Genomic DNA, 16,480 nt, shown 5'->3' with positions numbered 1-16,480 from the left:
AACATAAACTTACCATAACACCCAGCAATTCCACTCCTCAGAATCTACCCAAAAGAAATGAAAATATATATCTACACATAGATTTGTAGACAAAAATTTGTTGGCAACAGTACTGGACAAAGGGTCAAAAAACTGAAAACAATCCAAATGTCCATCATTTTGTCAATGGATAAACAACATGCAGTACAATCTATGTAAGAGAATACTATTCAGCAACATAAAGGAATAGAATACTGATACACGATAAAATACATACACATATACATACATAACAGGTAACTTATATTTAAATTGTTCAAAGTTGGGGGCGCCTGGGTGGCACACTCAGCATTGGATTCTGGGTTTTGGCTCAGAGAGTGATCTCAGGGTCATCAGATCGAGCCCCATGTCAGGTTCCTCATTCCAGTGCACTGTCTGCTTAGGACTGTCTCTCCCTCTCCCTCTGCCCCTCCCACCCACCCTGTACACATGTGCAGGCTGTTAGTTGGTATGCTTAACCAACTGAGACACCCAGGCACCCCTAATGCTGCCTTTTTTTCTATAAGCATAGACTGCTTGCCACATAGAGCTGTAAACCAAGAATAGCAAAGAACAAATACTGTATCAACTTGATTTGACCTTTTATCCTAAAGATCTGCAGTATGCCATAAGCAGAGCCACATTCATCATCTCAGCCTGGTTTACACAGTAATGAAAAATTAAGCGATGAAGTCAATTATTAGAAATCTTACTGGTACTACAAACTTTCCTATTATTATTTGCATTTCTATTAGTGTAAAGTCATAAATTTATAATATCTTTCAAAAGATCAACTTTCTTCAGTAAGTTAAAATAAGTCATAAAAAATAATTTCCTTTTGTAGATCCACTGGCATCAGGAAAATTAAAAATCCCAATACTCATATACTATTCATATACTTCATGTGTTCTAACAATTACATTTATACAAATGAGTAGTTTAAAGAAAGGAAGTATGGCACAATCGCCTAGCTTTTTTCTAGAAGTCTAAAGGCAATAGGAAAATTGTGGTCAATGAAGACACTGATACCAACTAACAACCTGCACAAGCTCAATACAAAATAAATTAGAAAATTATTATTTAAAACAATAAAGAACTCTGGGGCACCTGGGTGGCTCAGTTGGTTAAGTGTCCAATTCTTGATTTCAGCCTAGGTCATGATCTCAGAGTCATGAGATGGAGCCCTGCGTCAAGCTCCATGCTGGGTGTGGAGTCGGCTTGGGATTCTCTCTCTCTCTCTCCCTCTGCTCCCCCCCACCCCTGCTGGCACTCTCTCTTTTAAATAAATAAATAAATATTAAAAATAAAATAAAATGATAAAGAGCTCAGAATGAAAACATTTCATGTCAAGAAACAGAAAACATGGGGCGCCTGGGTGGCTCAGTTGTTAAGCATCTCCCTTCGGCTCAGGTCATGATCCCAGGGTCCTGGGATCAAGCCCCACATCGGGCTCCCTGCTCTGCGGAAAGCCTACTTCTCCCTCTCCCACTCCCCCTGCTTGTGTTCCCTCTCTCACTGTGTCTCTCTCTTTCAAATAAATAAAAATCTTTAAAAAAAGAAAGGAACAGAAAACATTAATATCCAATGATTCTAGTCACATAATTTGTACTAGCCTATCTCTCTAAAATTATATAGTGATTATTTTTGCTCTATCTCTTACACAAATTAGTACAATTATAACAAAGTGAATATGAACTTAGAGTGGTTTCTATCCCAAAAAGTATACCACTGAAACACACCTCAAAAAGTGAAGGCAACAACTAAAATTTCATGATACTTAAATTTTTTCTAATGTACTTCAATTATGATGGAGTGAACAAGATAATCCTAAGCCTTTTGCATCAATTTTTTAAAAAGTATGAATCAAAAATCTTATACATTTCTGCATTAAAAACAGAAGATATGTCAAAGACGTTGTTTAGCAACTAAACTTCTACTTATTTTAGTGAATAATGAAATTCAACAGTAAATAACATTTTCTGTTAAAAAAATAAAACAACTTGAATCCCACCTTACTACAAATTTGAAAACAAAATATATTTAATGAAGTACAAAATATTTCAGAACGACTATCAAACCTTGAAAAAATCTTCAAGTTGTTTACTGTTATAAAGAGCAGGAATATTGGCAGAGAACTGTAGCAAATCTTCAGCACACTGTCTTCTCTCTTCAATAACAGTTTCATCAAATCGTCCTAGAATCAAATAAGAACCAAGACTTAAGGAAGGAAGGAAGGTTTATGGGAGTTTACGTTGACAGCTCAGAAAGCAGCAGCAGGCCGATCACTGCCTTACTACACAGTCCTCTAAAGTCAAGTCTGCACTATCGGAATCAGCGTAATCTCCCCCCAAAAAAACAACAGTGTTTCTGATACAAGAGACAGAGGTGTGAACTGATAAATCAATGATGCAGCCCTACTCAAAGGCCTGTCTGTGTAAGAAACATTAACATTTAAGAAGCTGGTGATTTGAAACTCAAGCTAAAAAGAGAATTCTAAAGAACTCAAATGGTTTTCCATAGTAATTTAATACTGTAATTACTCATATAATTTTCCCTTTCCCACTCTTTTTGATTTATAAAGGAGCTGAAGAGAGGAAATTATGAGAACATCTGTATATCAGTGGGGTCAAAAACCTCAGCTTGAAGCAAAAAAGCTTTGAAGCCAAACTCCACATGTGCCGCTGTCAGCGTACGTGACAGCATGCATGTGAGAAAAAAGACGGTGTGCACCGCACCAGCGAGCTCTGATTTACAAGGTGATCGAAAGGTGGTTTTCATAGAATTTTTTTAATCCTATATACAATTTGAATGCTGATAAGAAATTTTAAAATAGATCATTTTGTATTCCTCTTAGATCAGATTCCTGGTTGGCATTTGTCACATGCCATGTAGCACAATCCAGGCTTCAAAAATACAAAATCAAAAGAGGAGCATCAACCCATAAACATTTTAAGTGGCTTTGCAAAATGTCAACAGAAACCTGAGGCACAAAGAGATTCCTAGTTATATAACCCAGAACAAGAATTTGAAACTGAACCACTAAAAACTCTCAGCTCAATGTGTCTCATGCTTATGGTGAAGTATCTACTTCATGAAAACTAAAAGAAATGGTTTTAGAGTTAGACCTGGTGTAAATCCTAGCTCTATCATTCACTAGCTATGAAATCTTAGGTTATTTCTTCATTTGTAAAATAGAGAAAATGAACAATGTACTTAAGAATCCCAGTTCCATGACAAGCACATAGTTAACAATAATCATGATGCCTTTGAATGTTCAAGTGTCATTACAGTGCCTAGCATACACAGCATGCTAATTAACTCATACCTAACTGTAAGAGTGAATGGTGGAAATTTAGAAAAATTTTCAAAAAGAACAGTCTTAACAGTGGAACATTCTATCTTAGAAAATAGTCATCTTTCATTAATAAAAAATCTTAACAATGGTCCATAAACAACCTACTCAGCTTAATGGATGGGTTCCAGAGACAACAGTCCTACAAAATTCCATGCATGTGTCCGCAGGTACCTTTTTCTAGGGAACAAGTCTGTAACTTTTATCAGCATCATCAAAGAGCCTGGGGCCCAGTAAAGGTTAACAGGCCGGAGGCAGTCAATTAGAGGATCCCTAACATTCAGGACACTGCTTTATTTATATGTAACAAGCTGCCAGTTGCTAGCCCAGTGTCTGTTTTCACCTTCTTCCTTAGTAAAATAATTCCCAATTTCTAACTGTGGACAAGGCAACCCAGAGGAAAAAAACACTACATTCCCAGCTTCCCTTGCAGTTGCATGTGGACATGGACTACGCTCTTGCCAAAAACATAAAAACAAAAGTTGTATTGTAGCTTCCTAAAAATCTCTTTAAGAGATAGCCTTTTTGGGGCACCTGGGTGGCTTCGTTGGTTAAGCATCTGCCTTCGGCTCAGGTTATGATCCCAGGGTCCTGGGATCGAGCCCCACGTCAGGCTCCCTGCTCAGTCCCTCTCCTCCCCACTTGTGCTCTCTCTCACTATCTCTGTCACTATCTGTCTCTCTCTCTCAAATAAATAAATAAAGTCTCTTAAAAAAAAAAAGAGAGAGAGAGAGAGAGAGAGCCTTTCCTTCTTTCTCCTTGTCCCTTTCCAGGAAGGACTGTGACGTGGAAGGTTAAAAGTGACAGAGCAACATGACAGGAGCTTGGATTCCTGATCACTGTGGAGCTGCCCTGCCTGGAGCTACCTTCAGATTTCACACCATGAGAAAGAAATCGACTTCTATCTGGTTTTAAGGTTTATCACAAGAAACCAAGCCTAATACCATTATACTATTTGATGTTTCTGTGTTCTGTTTTTCTATTATTTCCCAGTTCATATGTAACAATTCAATTTAACTCAATTCTCCCGATAAGAATCTAGAATGATGTGCTAGCTTACCTATCAACATATTATCTGGAAACAAACTTCCAAGCGCCCCCACCTGTAAAGCAAATTTTCTGGACAACAATCTAAGTTATTCAGTCTTGGGAAAAATCCACTGGCCAAACAGGTTAAAATGACAGCTAATGTCCATTATTCCTTCTCTTGTCTAAATAAGAAATTAAGTATACATTGGTACTTATGATTATAGTCCAATGTTTATCCTTTAAACAAAATTTAATTCCAGTACCTGTGAATTAATATTAATAATTTTGTGAACACATATAACCTCAGAACAAAAATCCAGAAAATGCACAAAAAAATCATACTATGTTTCAACCCACAAAACCACCTGATATTATCTTTAAATGCATTAACTACTTGTTGAGAAATTTTAATGGAAAACTCACTAATATTTAATGACACCCTAAAAAATCTCATTCAGTAGCTAAAACAAATACATACTAATTTGGGCGCTTCAATCCTAAGTATAATCAGTGATTCATCCCACCTCCCTATTAAGCTAGACTAATAAAATGCTTAGGCAATGAGTATTCTCTTCTAAAGAGAATAAAACACATCTTTATGCATTTCCATTCCACTAAACTTAGACAAGTGGAGAGGAATTAAATATTTTTCAGAGTGGAGCAAGCACAATCAAAAATAAAGGCTTATGCAGTAAAAGGTTCAATTACACTGAATCCTATCATCAGAACAAATAGATGAAAGAACATGCTCACTTCTTTGTTCCTAAGATATTTCACAATAACAACAACAAAAAAGTAGGATTTGTAGCATAAAGAGAAGCAGATGAATTTTAATCCATAACTACTAGCCTTAAGAGATTTAACAAAGCCACCTAGTTTTAATTAAAAAAAAAAAAGTAGCAAGATTCAACAGTCATCCTAATTGTAGTCAACACCCTAGTGGCTATTCTGCAGTTGCTAGTCCTTTAGGAGCACCTAAACCTTGCTCAAAAGCAGCAACACTGAGAAATCATAAATAGGAACTTCTTTATCACTGCTTTAAATTTCCATTCACAGGGTCAATGTTTATTTTCCTGTGAACAGAGTAAAAATTATAGCTGATTTACAATAGAAAATGCAAAACATATTTTTCATAAGATTTATTGTATAGTATTACATATTATATACGATATCATTTGTGTGTATGTATCTATATTATATATAAGCCAGCCCCCCACCCTCAATGACCCAACAATGTTTTATTAAAAGCTGTGGGAGGAAAAGTTAAATTCAAGCATTCTAATTAAGCTGATAAATCATTGGAAATAAAGTCTTTCTCTGATTTATTAAGCTGCTTTGGGATATTCTTTTTTTTTTTTTTTTTTTAATGTAGAACACCCAGATATGAGAGCTTACAAGTTTTTTAAAATTCGAATGTCAGGCACCTGGGTGGCTCAGTTGGTTGAGCGATTGCCTTCGGCTCAGGTCATGACCCTGGAGTCCCAGGATCGAGTCCCACATCGGGCTCCCAGCTCAGCAGGGAGTCTGCTTCTCCCTCTGGTCCTCTTCCCTCTCATTCTTTCTATCTCTCATTCTCTCTCTCTCAAATAAGTAAATAAAATCTTTAAAAAAATAAAAAGAAAAAAATAAAATTCGAATGTCAATGATCAAAAACTGGCTATATGGAACTAAAAGTTGCCCTTGACCAGTAAGAAACTAGCTAGAAAAGCTTGATGCTGATTCTTAATTGAAGCAAAAATTCACACAGAGTAAAAACAAAGAGAGGCCAAAGTTTTCGGGTGCGAATTCTTTCCAGTCAACAGCACCAAGAACATACCTCTAAATGAACAAGTTAGATTTATTACTCCTTGCAGCTAGGGAAAATGTACATTATGGGGAACCCTGGGGCATTTCACTAAGAGGGTATGAGAATGTACTTACAGGATTTGGCTTGTGTTAGGTACTTTGGGGAAAGGTTTAAAGAAATGGGGACTTTACTCTGGTTCTGATGCTGTTAGTAAGTGGGGATAATTCTACAGTTCTATGAATTCTATCTAATTCTATGATGCTAAAATTTTAATAAATCTTACTATGAGGCAAGATGAATGAAGAGAGGCTAAGGCTGTGATTTATATAAAGAAGCGGCAGTCACTCACGGTGGCCAAGATGAAGATATGCTTGATCATTTTTGTGACTTTAACAACGCTCATGTTTTTGTCTGTGCTCAGACATGATTTCAGAGTGGTCATGTTTTTGTCTTGATCCAAGGACACACAGTGGCCTTGCCTAATGTTCCTGTTCTGTGAAACCGCTTACATTCAAACAGGAGAATAACACAGCCTAGACGTGAATGCCAGGCCAACTCTAGGAAAGACCAAGGTCTAACAAATAGGTAGTGCAAGGCCACTTCTTTCTTAGCTATCAGAAACTGCTTTTCTCTTTCTCATAGGAAAGCAAAGTGTGATAACAGATCTAACAAAACAAACAAAACAATGATCTAATCCTGAAAAGGCAATCAGACAGGTGGAGACTTTGAAACCTACAAAACTGTCTTATACACTTTAAAAATGTCATTGTCATGAAAGACAAAAAAAATGCATAAGGAATACTCTAGATTAACCTAGAGGCATGATCCTAGATCCAAAAACAAACAAACCTAAAAAGGACATTTTTAGAACTACTGAGGAAATATGAGTATGGACTGCATATTTGATAATATTATTTTATCAGGGTTAAGTTTCTTGAGTGTGATATGGAATTGTGATTATAGGGAAAATATGAAGCACAGGAGTGAAGTGTCACAATATTTGCAACTTATTCTCAAATGGTTCAGAAAGAAAATGAGAGATACATAGAGTTATAAAAAATCCAGCAAACTGTTAACAATCAGTGAACTTGGGCCAAAGATATAAAAGTATTTACCGCACTATTCTTTTGTGTTGTTTTTCTGTAAACTTAAAAATTTTGCAAATTAAAAAAACAATTGGAAAAACGTAAGTTAGGTGCTCTACTGGTAAGATGTAAAACTGAAGGGGAAAACAACAAACTCAGCCTAAAGGAAACAGAGAAAACCTCCTTGAAGAGGAGACATTTGAAAAGTCTGCAAGGCTAACAAGAAAATTCACAGTGAAGCAGTGCAACGCTGAATTCGGAGACACAAGGGTACGATACATTAGCGGTAACTGAGCAACAGCGGATAGCTGATGGTAGCGGGTATGTGCTGAGCACTGAGATAGACACACTGCGGATGTAATCCATAGAACAGGAAGGTACTATCCATATCTTAATAAGAAAATAGACTCAGATGTTAATTTGTACAAGATCACACTGCTGGTAAATCACGGATAGAGGATTTGGGCCTAAAGCCATCAGATTCCAAAAGGCATGTTCTTTTCACTACCCCACTAGACTAGTAACTACATTTTTGATGGTTGTGTCAATTACAATAGGATTCTCTTTTGCTGCTGAGGTTCACATACTAAAAATGTGAGAGCAGTTAAAAAGACAGATGATGAACCATCAAGTCCCTCCACACAGGCACAGCTGCAGCCTGCAGGGTTCACCGCAGTTATCAAGTATTACAAATGGACTGTACCATTTACTGAGAGAGATAAACTGCTTACTTATCAAGATTAATAAGAAACTTTCATTCTATTATATGTAAGGATGTGGAGAAAAGTTGAAGATAATCCATTAGCAATATCAATAATAGCTACAAATCTCAACCACTTTAGAAACCACTCCCTTTCACCCAGTGACAAGCTTACTGTTTAAGAAGCTGGGTTGTGTATCTCCCAATATTCAAGTTAAAAATACATGGACACTGTTAAATTCCATAGTACAGAAGGTATAAAATAAAAAGTAAAAACATCCCTCCTCCTACACCCAGAGAAGGTACATACATTATACAAATGTGTGTGGATATATCTTCACACAATTATGTATGTCTACTCAAACACAGATGTGAGCTTACTAAACATTGCTGTGCAACATTTGTTCTTGTGTCTTAAAAATATAGCTTGGATATCTTACCACACCAGTATATTTCAAAGAGCTAAAGAATTCTATTAATTGGCTAAATTATGGCGTATCTATGCAATCAAATAATGAGAAAATTCAGTTTCTGTTCAGTTTTCTTCTATTGAAAATGCTGCAAAGAACACCCATATGTATGTACACATGTGTGCACACATTTGTTTGTGTGTGCATTCTCAAAATGTGATCTGCAGACTTCTGAGGGCTCCCTGAGGGCCCTGCAAGGGATCAAGGTCAAAACCATTTTCATAATAATACTAAGACAGTAGTTGCATTTTCCACTGCATTGACACCTGCACTGATCACCTAAAAGCAATGGTAGTAAAAGTGCAAACCTCTTAGCATGAATCAAGACAATGGCACCAAACTATACTTACTAGTAATCACCATATTTCTGACTGCCATTCACTCATATTAAAAAAAAAATTTCAAATGTCAGGTTCACTTCAGAATGTCTTTGATGAAGCAATAAAAATTATTAACTTTATTAAATTTTGACCCTTGAGACCATTTCTTTTCAAAAGTCTGTGGGAAAAAAACTATAACCATTCAGATTTGGGTATCTGGCAGAAACCTACTCAAAAAAAAATAAATAAACAAACAAAGTGAGCCCAACAATTCAAGGAAAACTACCCACTGCATTGTTGTCAGCAATGATATTCAAGTCATCAAGTCACTGTGAGCTTGAGCTTGACAGCTTCCCAATACTTAAAATACTTAGAGAACTGTGATGATATTTACTATTTTTAGAGATTTGTGATGATATTTACCATTTAGATATTACCATTTAGATGATATTTACCATTTTTTGATATTATATAATGAAATAGGTCAACATATGCAAGATCTGCATAACCTGGGGAATGAATATTTTTCACATGACCAATGCATGATGTTACAAGCTCATGCATACGTAAAAAAAAAAATCCATTCAAACTTAAGACAGACTAATGAATTTTAATAAAACAAAGTACCAAAGCTTTGTTTATAAGATTTCAGATTCCATAATGCAACTAAACTTTTAAGAAATTATCACTTACTAAGTTTTGGTGTATCAAAGATGATTATCTTCAATTGTCTGAAAAGCTGTTAAAATACTCCTCCCTACATCATCTCTATAATGCTGAATTTTCTTCATATACTTCAATCAAAACAATCTATCACCACAGATTGGATCCACAAACAGATATGAAAATCTAGCTGTTTTCTCTTAATCCCAGCATTAGAGATTCACAAATGTAAATTAAAACCACTCTTCTTACAATTATTTTTCATAAAAATACTAATATGTAATATACTTTTTATTTTTTAACACAATATTATTTTTAAATTTCAAATATGGTAAATTTTAAAAGGTACAACTACATCAACAGTTCTTTGAGATGCTCAATAAAATTTAAGAGTGCAAAGGAGACTTCTGAGACTAAAATGTCTAATAATCATTGATGAATATTTCCTATGCAGATGTGAGAATAGATGTGTAGTAAAATTTACTAAAAATAGAATTGTTAGGAAAAGGCATTTTTTTTTTAAGGAAAAGTTATATTTTAAATTGACCTCCAAAACCTATGCAAATTTATACTCTTCCTCTTGTGTATCTATATCCCCATACTGAGTATAACCAAGCTTTTTAATTTTTGCCTTGAGATTGACTTTCAAAGATATCATTGCCTATACTACTCTGTCTCTTAAATTTTTGCTCATTCTTACTTTTTGTTCAACTTATTTTTTAAGCATTTATATGTTGGGCATGGTCCTACATGCTGAAGATACAACCATAAGTAAGAATAAAGCAGTCTCTAATCACAAAGTCGTGCTAAGGACTAAGAGAGAAAGGGGGAGGAAAAGACAGTTAAGTATGAGGGAAGTTTCTTATTTTTAGAATATAAAAGAACACCTTTTGGTGTGCACTTAGAAGCATGATTCTTAAAATTCCTCAGATTGGTTAAGTATCTGCCTTCGGCTCAGGTCATGATTTCAGGGTCCTGGGATCAAGCCCTGCATTGGGCTCCCCACTCAACGGGGAGTCTGCTTCTCTCTCTCCCTCTGCTTCTCCCCCGCCCCCCGCCCTCACACACGCGCCAATAAATAAAATCTTAAAAAAAAAAAAAAACTCCTCAGATTGGTGAATTTTAATTATTTGCATCTTCATAATTAAAATAGAGTGTCACTGGGGTTAACATCCGAAGGAGAGAAAGAACTCACACAACTCAACACCAAAGAAACAAACAATCCAATTAAAAAGTAGGTAGAGGATCTGAATAAGCATATTTCCAAGGAAGACATACAGATAGCCAACAGACACATGAAAAGATGCTCAACATCACTAATTATTAGGGAATTGCAAATCAAAACCACAATGAGATATCACCCCACACCTGTCAGAATGAGTAGGCTCAAAAAGGTAAGAAATAACAAGTGTTGGCAAGGATTTAGAGAAAAGGGAATCCTCTTGCAACTTTTGGTGCAAATGTAAATTGGTGCAATCACTGTGGGAAACAGAATGGGGGTTCTCCAAAACATCAGAAACAGAACTACCAGGGATGCCTGGGTGGCTCAGTCGGTTAAGCGGCTGCCTTCAGCCCGGGGCCATGATCCCAGGGTCCTGGGATCTAGTCCCACATTGGGCCCCTTGTTCAGCAGGGAGTCTGCTTCTCCCTCTCTCCCTCTGCTTGTGCTCTCTCTGTCAAATAAATAAAATCTTAAAAAAAAAAAAAAAAAAAAACAGAACTAACATAAGATCCAGCAATTCCACTTCAGGGTATTTATCTGAAGAAAATGAAACCAATAATTTAAAAAAGATATATGCATCCCTATGTTTATTTCAATATTATTTACAATAGCCAAGATATGGAAGCCACCTAAGTGTCTATTAATAGATGAATTGATAAAGAAGATGTGCTATACACACATACACACATACACACACACAACAGTGTATCACTCAGCCATAAAAAAGAATGAAAACTTGTTATCTGTGACAACACGGATGGACCTAGAGGGCATTATGATAAGTGAAATAAGTCAGAGAAAGACAAATACAGCACGATTTCACTTATATGTGGAATCTAAAAAACACGAAACAAATGAACAGACAAAACAGAAAAAGATTCATAGATACAGAGAACAAAATGGTGCTTGCCAGAGGGGAGGGAGGTTAGGGTGAAGGGGATAAAGAGATACAAACTTCCAGTTATAAAATAAGTAAGTCACAGGGATGTAAAGTATAACATAGGGAATACAGTCAATAATATTGTAATAACTTTGTATGGTGACAGATGGTAACTAGCCTCACTGTATTGATTTCATAATCTATGTAAATGTTTAATCACTGTGTTGTACGCCTGAAACTCCTATCATATTATATGTCAACTATATTCAATTTTAAAAAAATCTCAAAAAAAGTAGAGTGCCACAAAACTTAAAAACTTGACAGTAAGGATGTCACATCCTAAAGCACTTCCCTTTCAGAACTTCTAGATCATGATGCTCACTTCAGCTAAGTTTCTTAGAAGACAGAGGCTGAATCATCATATCCATAATGCCTATTTTTAAAATGTTTCTTGAATTTAGTGTGCTTATAAAATTTCCAGATAAGGGGCGCCTGGGTGGCTCAGTCATTAAATGTCTGCCTTCGGCTCAGGTCATGATCCCGGGGTCCTGGGATCCAGCCCCACATCGGGCTCCCTGCTCGGCGGGAAGCCTGCTTCTCCCTCTTCCACTCCCCCTGCTTGTGTTCCCTCTCTCGCTGTGTCTCTCTCTGTCAAATAAATACAATCTTTAAAAATAAATAAATAAATTTCCAGATAATTACAGCTGGACTGGTATTAATCAAAAAAGACTCTATTAATAGCAGCAGAATCATGATCAGAATCATGATCAGAAAAGGCAGTAGTTTAATGGCAAAAAGCAACTACAACTTTAATCAGAAAAAGTATCAAGGAAAAAGGTAAGGAACCATAGATATTGGCTAATAACAATGAACAGAAGGCATCAGAAACGTGAATACCATGGAATGTCTGAGCTCAAAGGCCAAAAGCGACCAAAGATTTACAAGAGTTTATGGATCCCTTAGTGCTTCAGAGGCGAACAAAATTAATTGATGGTACCATCAAAACTAATGGTTCTATTGCTACTGACCTGTTGTCCACATCCCTCAATTGCTTTTCACCTAAGGAAATACAAATACTTTCCTTTGTAATTATGAACCCAAGATACCTCTTGACATTACTTGTATTTCAAGACATCACTATATATCATAAATTGTTAATATTATTTGTTAAAATTAAAGAATTGTAGCAACAAGCTTTTGATGGCCACACTTCATTCTGTCATAAATGCCACTGATGTTACTATACTATTATGTATCTGTTTCTTGTCCCCAGATCTTTACAAGGATTTGTAAAATATGCAAAATATCCTAAGAAAGGTGTAAAGCTCAGTGAGTTCTGTGGTCCTGCAATCAGCCTGAAGAAATCACTATTCCACATAAACTACAAGCAGGTGGAGATTGGATAATTTCAAATCATCCAAAAGTCTTCCTCAACCAAAGAGAACATCAGTAGGGTTCAGTCCAGAGACCAAATCCACATAGTAACTTGAACAAGGAAAACTTAATATAAATAAAGACTATTAAACAACAGTTAACTTATTAATTCTAAAGAATACCCCAGGGTAAAGGAAAGTACCAAAGGAAGGAACAACCTGGAAGGGGGAACCCCACCCCCAAAGTTGGGATTGGGATCTCCCTGGAGAAGATGTGTTTGTAGCCACTGAATGGGGGAGAAGTTAGCTGGGTTCCCTAGGCCAGAGCCAGTCCACAGTTGCCAGGAAAGCTTTGAGAAAGACCCCTCCAGAGTTCACATGGGACCAGACTGGCAGGCGAGCAAGAAGAGAGAATCACAATGCTGGGAGCCCACTCCCAAGCAAGGTAACACAAGGCCTAGGGTACACAATGTCTATGTTAAGAAAGCCACAGGAAACAACTTTCTGGGGTAAAGGCAGGCCAAGGCTGGCAGATAGGCATGCAGCGTGGCTCGGGCACATGGAATGCGAGAAGTTAGCGGAGTTACCCCAGTCAGAGCTGTTCCATGGTAGGAAAGCCAAAGCTGATGGACAGGAACCTGCAGGCCGGGACTGGTAAGCAGGGAGCTGCAGACAGGAACTGGCACCACAACCTGCTAGAGGGTGACATACCCCCCCACACACACACACCACGGGCGGCGCAGAGCAACAAGAGCAGGGTACTAGGAAGCTCTGTGCCTCAGTTTGCTGTTAAAATTTTGCAAAGTCATGAATCTAAGTCGTTAATCAATAAAATATCCAGAGCCACCACCCCAAAATACCTGTGTCTGGCCTGGCTGGGTGCCTCAAATCATAACCGTTCACATTTTAAGGAAGGTATTAGAAAAAATGTACAAAGTATAAACTTCTAAAAATTCCCAAATTTCAGAACTATAAGAATAATTCAATATCATCTCTTCTTATGTTCCTACATGTTTGGTTTGGTTTTGTTTTATGTGCTTGACTGGCTGGAATTGAAGTTGGTGTGCTGTTGTTTCACAAAAGGTAGGAGTAAATCCATCAGAGTTAACAAGCCTACACCAGGAACATGATAAAACAACAAGTGCTTGCTGCCTGGTATCAGTCATCTTACTAAGGGCTTCTGACTTCATCGTACAGTATTTCAGGGTTCAGCATACACACACAATTAGCCAATCATCACTTTTTAAAATCAAAATTTCAAAATAATCACTTACCAAACACTATTCCTTTAGCAAATGGAGGAAACAATTCTGAATGTCGGAATAAGTTTTTGTGAATTTGCCATAGTTCTCTGTGTAGTTTCTTAAAGTCACTGTATCTCTTCCATACGATTATCTAAAGAAAAGAAAAGAAAAATCAAATGTGTCTCTCACAGTGACACTATGTAGGTTCAGATATTTAAACAACAAAAAATCTTTTCATGAAAGTGCCCAAAATTGTCATGCAAAGGCAAACAAATATATGTTCTAACCAATATGGTTAACTGTCTGAGATTAAATAATATTTGATTTAAAAATATAAAGCAGCAACTCTTTAACTTTTCTGTTTTGGTTTTTAAATTTCATTTTACACAAGTACTGTTTTCTTAGGAAAATATTCAACCTGGTACAAAGAAGGTCTATACCACCTAAAATGTCACTTAACCTCTTCAAAACTCAATTACTATTAGCCTGGAAATGAGCTAGATATCAAAATACATATTCTGTCTTTAAAAAAGCATGTTTATAAACACAAAATAGTTAAGACAATTTTTTTGAGAGAAAAAGAGAGTGCACGGCACGAACAAGCCCGGGGGTGGGGGACAGACAGAGGGAAAGGAAGAGAGAGAATCCCAAGCAGGCTCCAGGCTCAGCACAGAGCCCAAGGCAGGGCTCAGTTTTACAACCCTGAGATCATGACCTGAGCTGAAATCAAGAGTTGGAGGCTTAACCAACTTAGCCACCTAATTTAGACAATTTTTTTAAAAGATTTATTTATTTATTGAGAGAGAGAGAGCACATGTGTTGGGGGGAAGGAGAGAGAATCTCAAGCAGACCACGCTGAGCACAGAGCAGGGACTGATCTCACGACCCTGAGATCATGACCTGCGCTGAAATCAAGAGTCAGATGCTTAACCAACTGAGCCATCCAAGCGTCCCCTAAACAATTTTTAAACATAAAGTACCTACAAAGCATTTGCCTAAAGGATAAACTAAATAACACTGAAGAAATGGTTGTGTAGTAATTAACCTTAACTTTTACATTTCATAAATCTTATTTCACAAATCTCAGTTTAAAGTAGTAATAAGGATTTAAGGCAAGATGAATCCTGAAGAGAATACCATTAGAACTAGTATATTTCAAAACAGAAAATAACCGTCATCTAGATTATATAACATGTAAAAGTTTACCTCCATTAATTTGAATTACTGTTTAACTTTATTCAGATTAAATTAGGAAAAAAAAACCTTTATAAAGAAAACAGATTTGACATGACTTTGATATCATTGATTCAGCCCCTCAGTCTCCAAAAAATAGGATAAAACTGAGTTTTAAATTCCATTACCTGGTATACTAGGGTCTTTGCTTCTAAAAAAAAAAAAAAACCTAATTACCTCACTTCTAACAAACTCAATACAACGGAACGCTAATAATAAGCAAATCTTAGACCAAGAAGGTAATCAAGTGAGATTTAAGAGACTCTTGTCAAAAACTTTATTCTCTGGATGTAAGAAATTCTTAACTAAACTTTATCATACTATCAAAAAATTCTACCATGATGAGCTTCTTGTTTTTACTATAGTTATAATCCTGGGAGACTAGTCAGATTATCATATGAATTAATTTAAACTGCTTCCTTTTGATGTTTCCTTTTATTCATTTACTCAACAACAAAAATAGTCACCAAAACAAGTATTTTCATGTCCCTACTCTGTGCTAAGCTCTGTGTTAGCACAAAGGATAAAGAAATGAGAAACACAGACCCTTGGTGGGCAGGAGGAAGCTAACATGATAACTAAGTCACAAGACGGTGTGATAAATGCGGACAAGGGAAGCCCACGGGTATTAAGAAAGGAGCACCTACGGAAGGTATTATCTTAGGAATACTGAAGGCAAGTAGTGATTAGACCAACAAATAGTGGTGCCATTCTCTAAGGTGAAGAAATGGGGAGAGGAAACTTTTAAGATAAGAACAAAGCTCAATTTTAGACATATTTGGCACAGGTATGGAGTTCAAGAGAGAGAACTAAGCAAGATGTATTCATTTGGGAATTATCAGCAGAGAGGTGTGCAATCACTCAGGAAAGCTTTCTCAGCATTTTTAACAAGATGAGGAATCTGAGGACAAAACAATGGGGAGCCCTAACACTGAGAGGTCAGCCAGAAGTAAGGAAGAGGAAACCAAGTGCAAAGTAGGTATTTAAGAACTTGGTTTTGCCATGAGACAGACCACCTGGATGGAAGAAAAGATTTTATTTTAAAATGGAAGTGAATGAGACAAAAGCTGATAGTAAAGAACCAACAGTCCCAGTAAAAGACAGA

General features: G+C 36.6%; 1 protein-coding gene across 6 annotated transcripts in view; it reads right to left on the bottom strand.

Moving 5' to 3' along the window:
- RPS6KC1 (ribosomal protein S6 kinase C1) overlaps positions 1-16,480 on the bottom strand; it is a 174,739-nt gene that overhangs the window by 138,627 nt on the left and 19,632 nt on the right. For 5 of the 6 annotated variants that reach the window (XR_003522969.1, XR_003522968.1, XM_027610784.1 and 2 more), the window contains exons 3-4: positions 14,173-14,293; positions 2,097-2,212 (exon numbers count right to left, since the gene is read on the bottom strand). Coding sequence is in view for 3 of the 6 variants with exons in the window: in XM_027610784.1 (XP_027466585.1) it covers positions 2,097-2,212; positions 14,173-14,293 (237 nt within the window). In the remaining 3 variants the exon portion in view is untranslated. The remainder of the gene's footprint in view (positions 1-2,096; positions 2,213-14,172; positions 14,294-16,480) is intronic. The other variant, XM_027610787.1, reaches the window with a different exon arrangement.

This window comes from Zalophus californianus, chromosome 10 (assembly GCF_009762305.2).
Source record: "Zalophus californianus isolate mZalCal1 chromosome 10, mZalCal1.pri.v2, whole genome shotgun sequence".
Classification (NCBI taxonomy): domain Eukaryota; kingdom Metazoa; phylum Chordata; class Mammalia; order Carnivora; family Otariidae; genus Zalophus; species Zalophus californianus.
The sequence above is the reverse complement of the archived record's forward strand: the minus strand, read 5'-3'. Positions and strand labels throughout refer to the sequence as shown.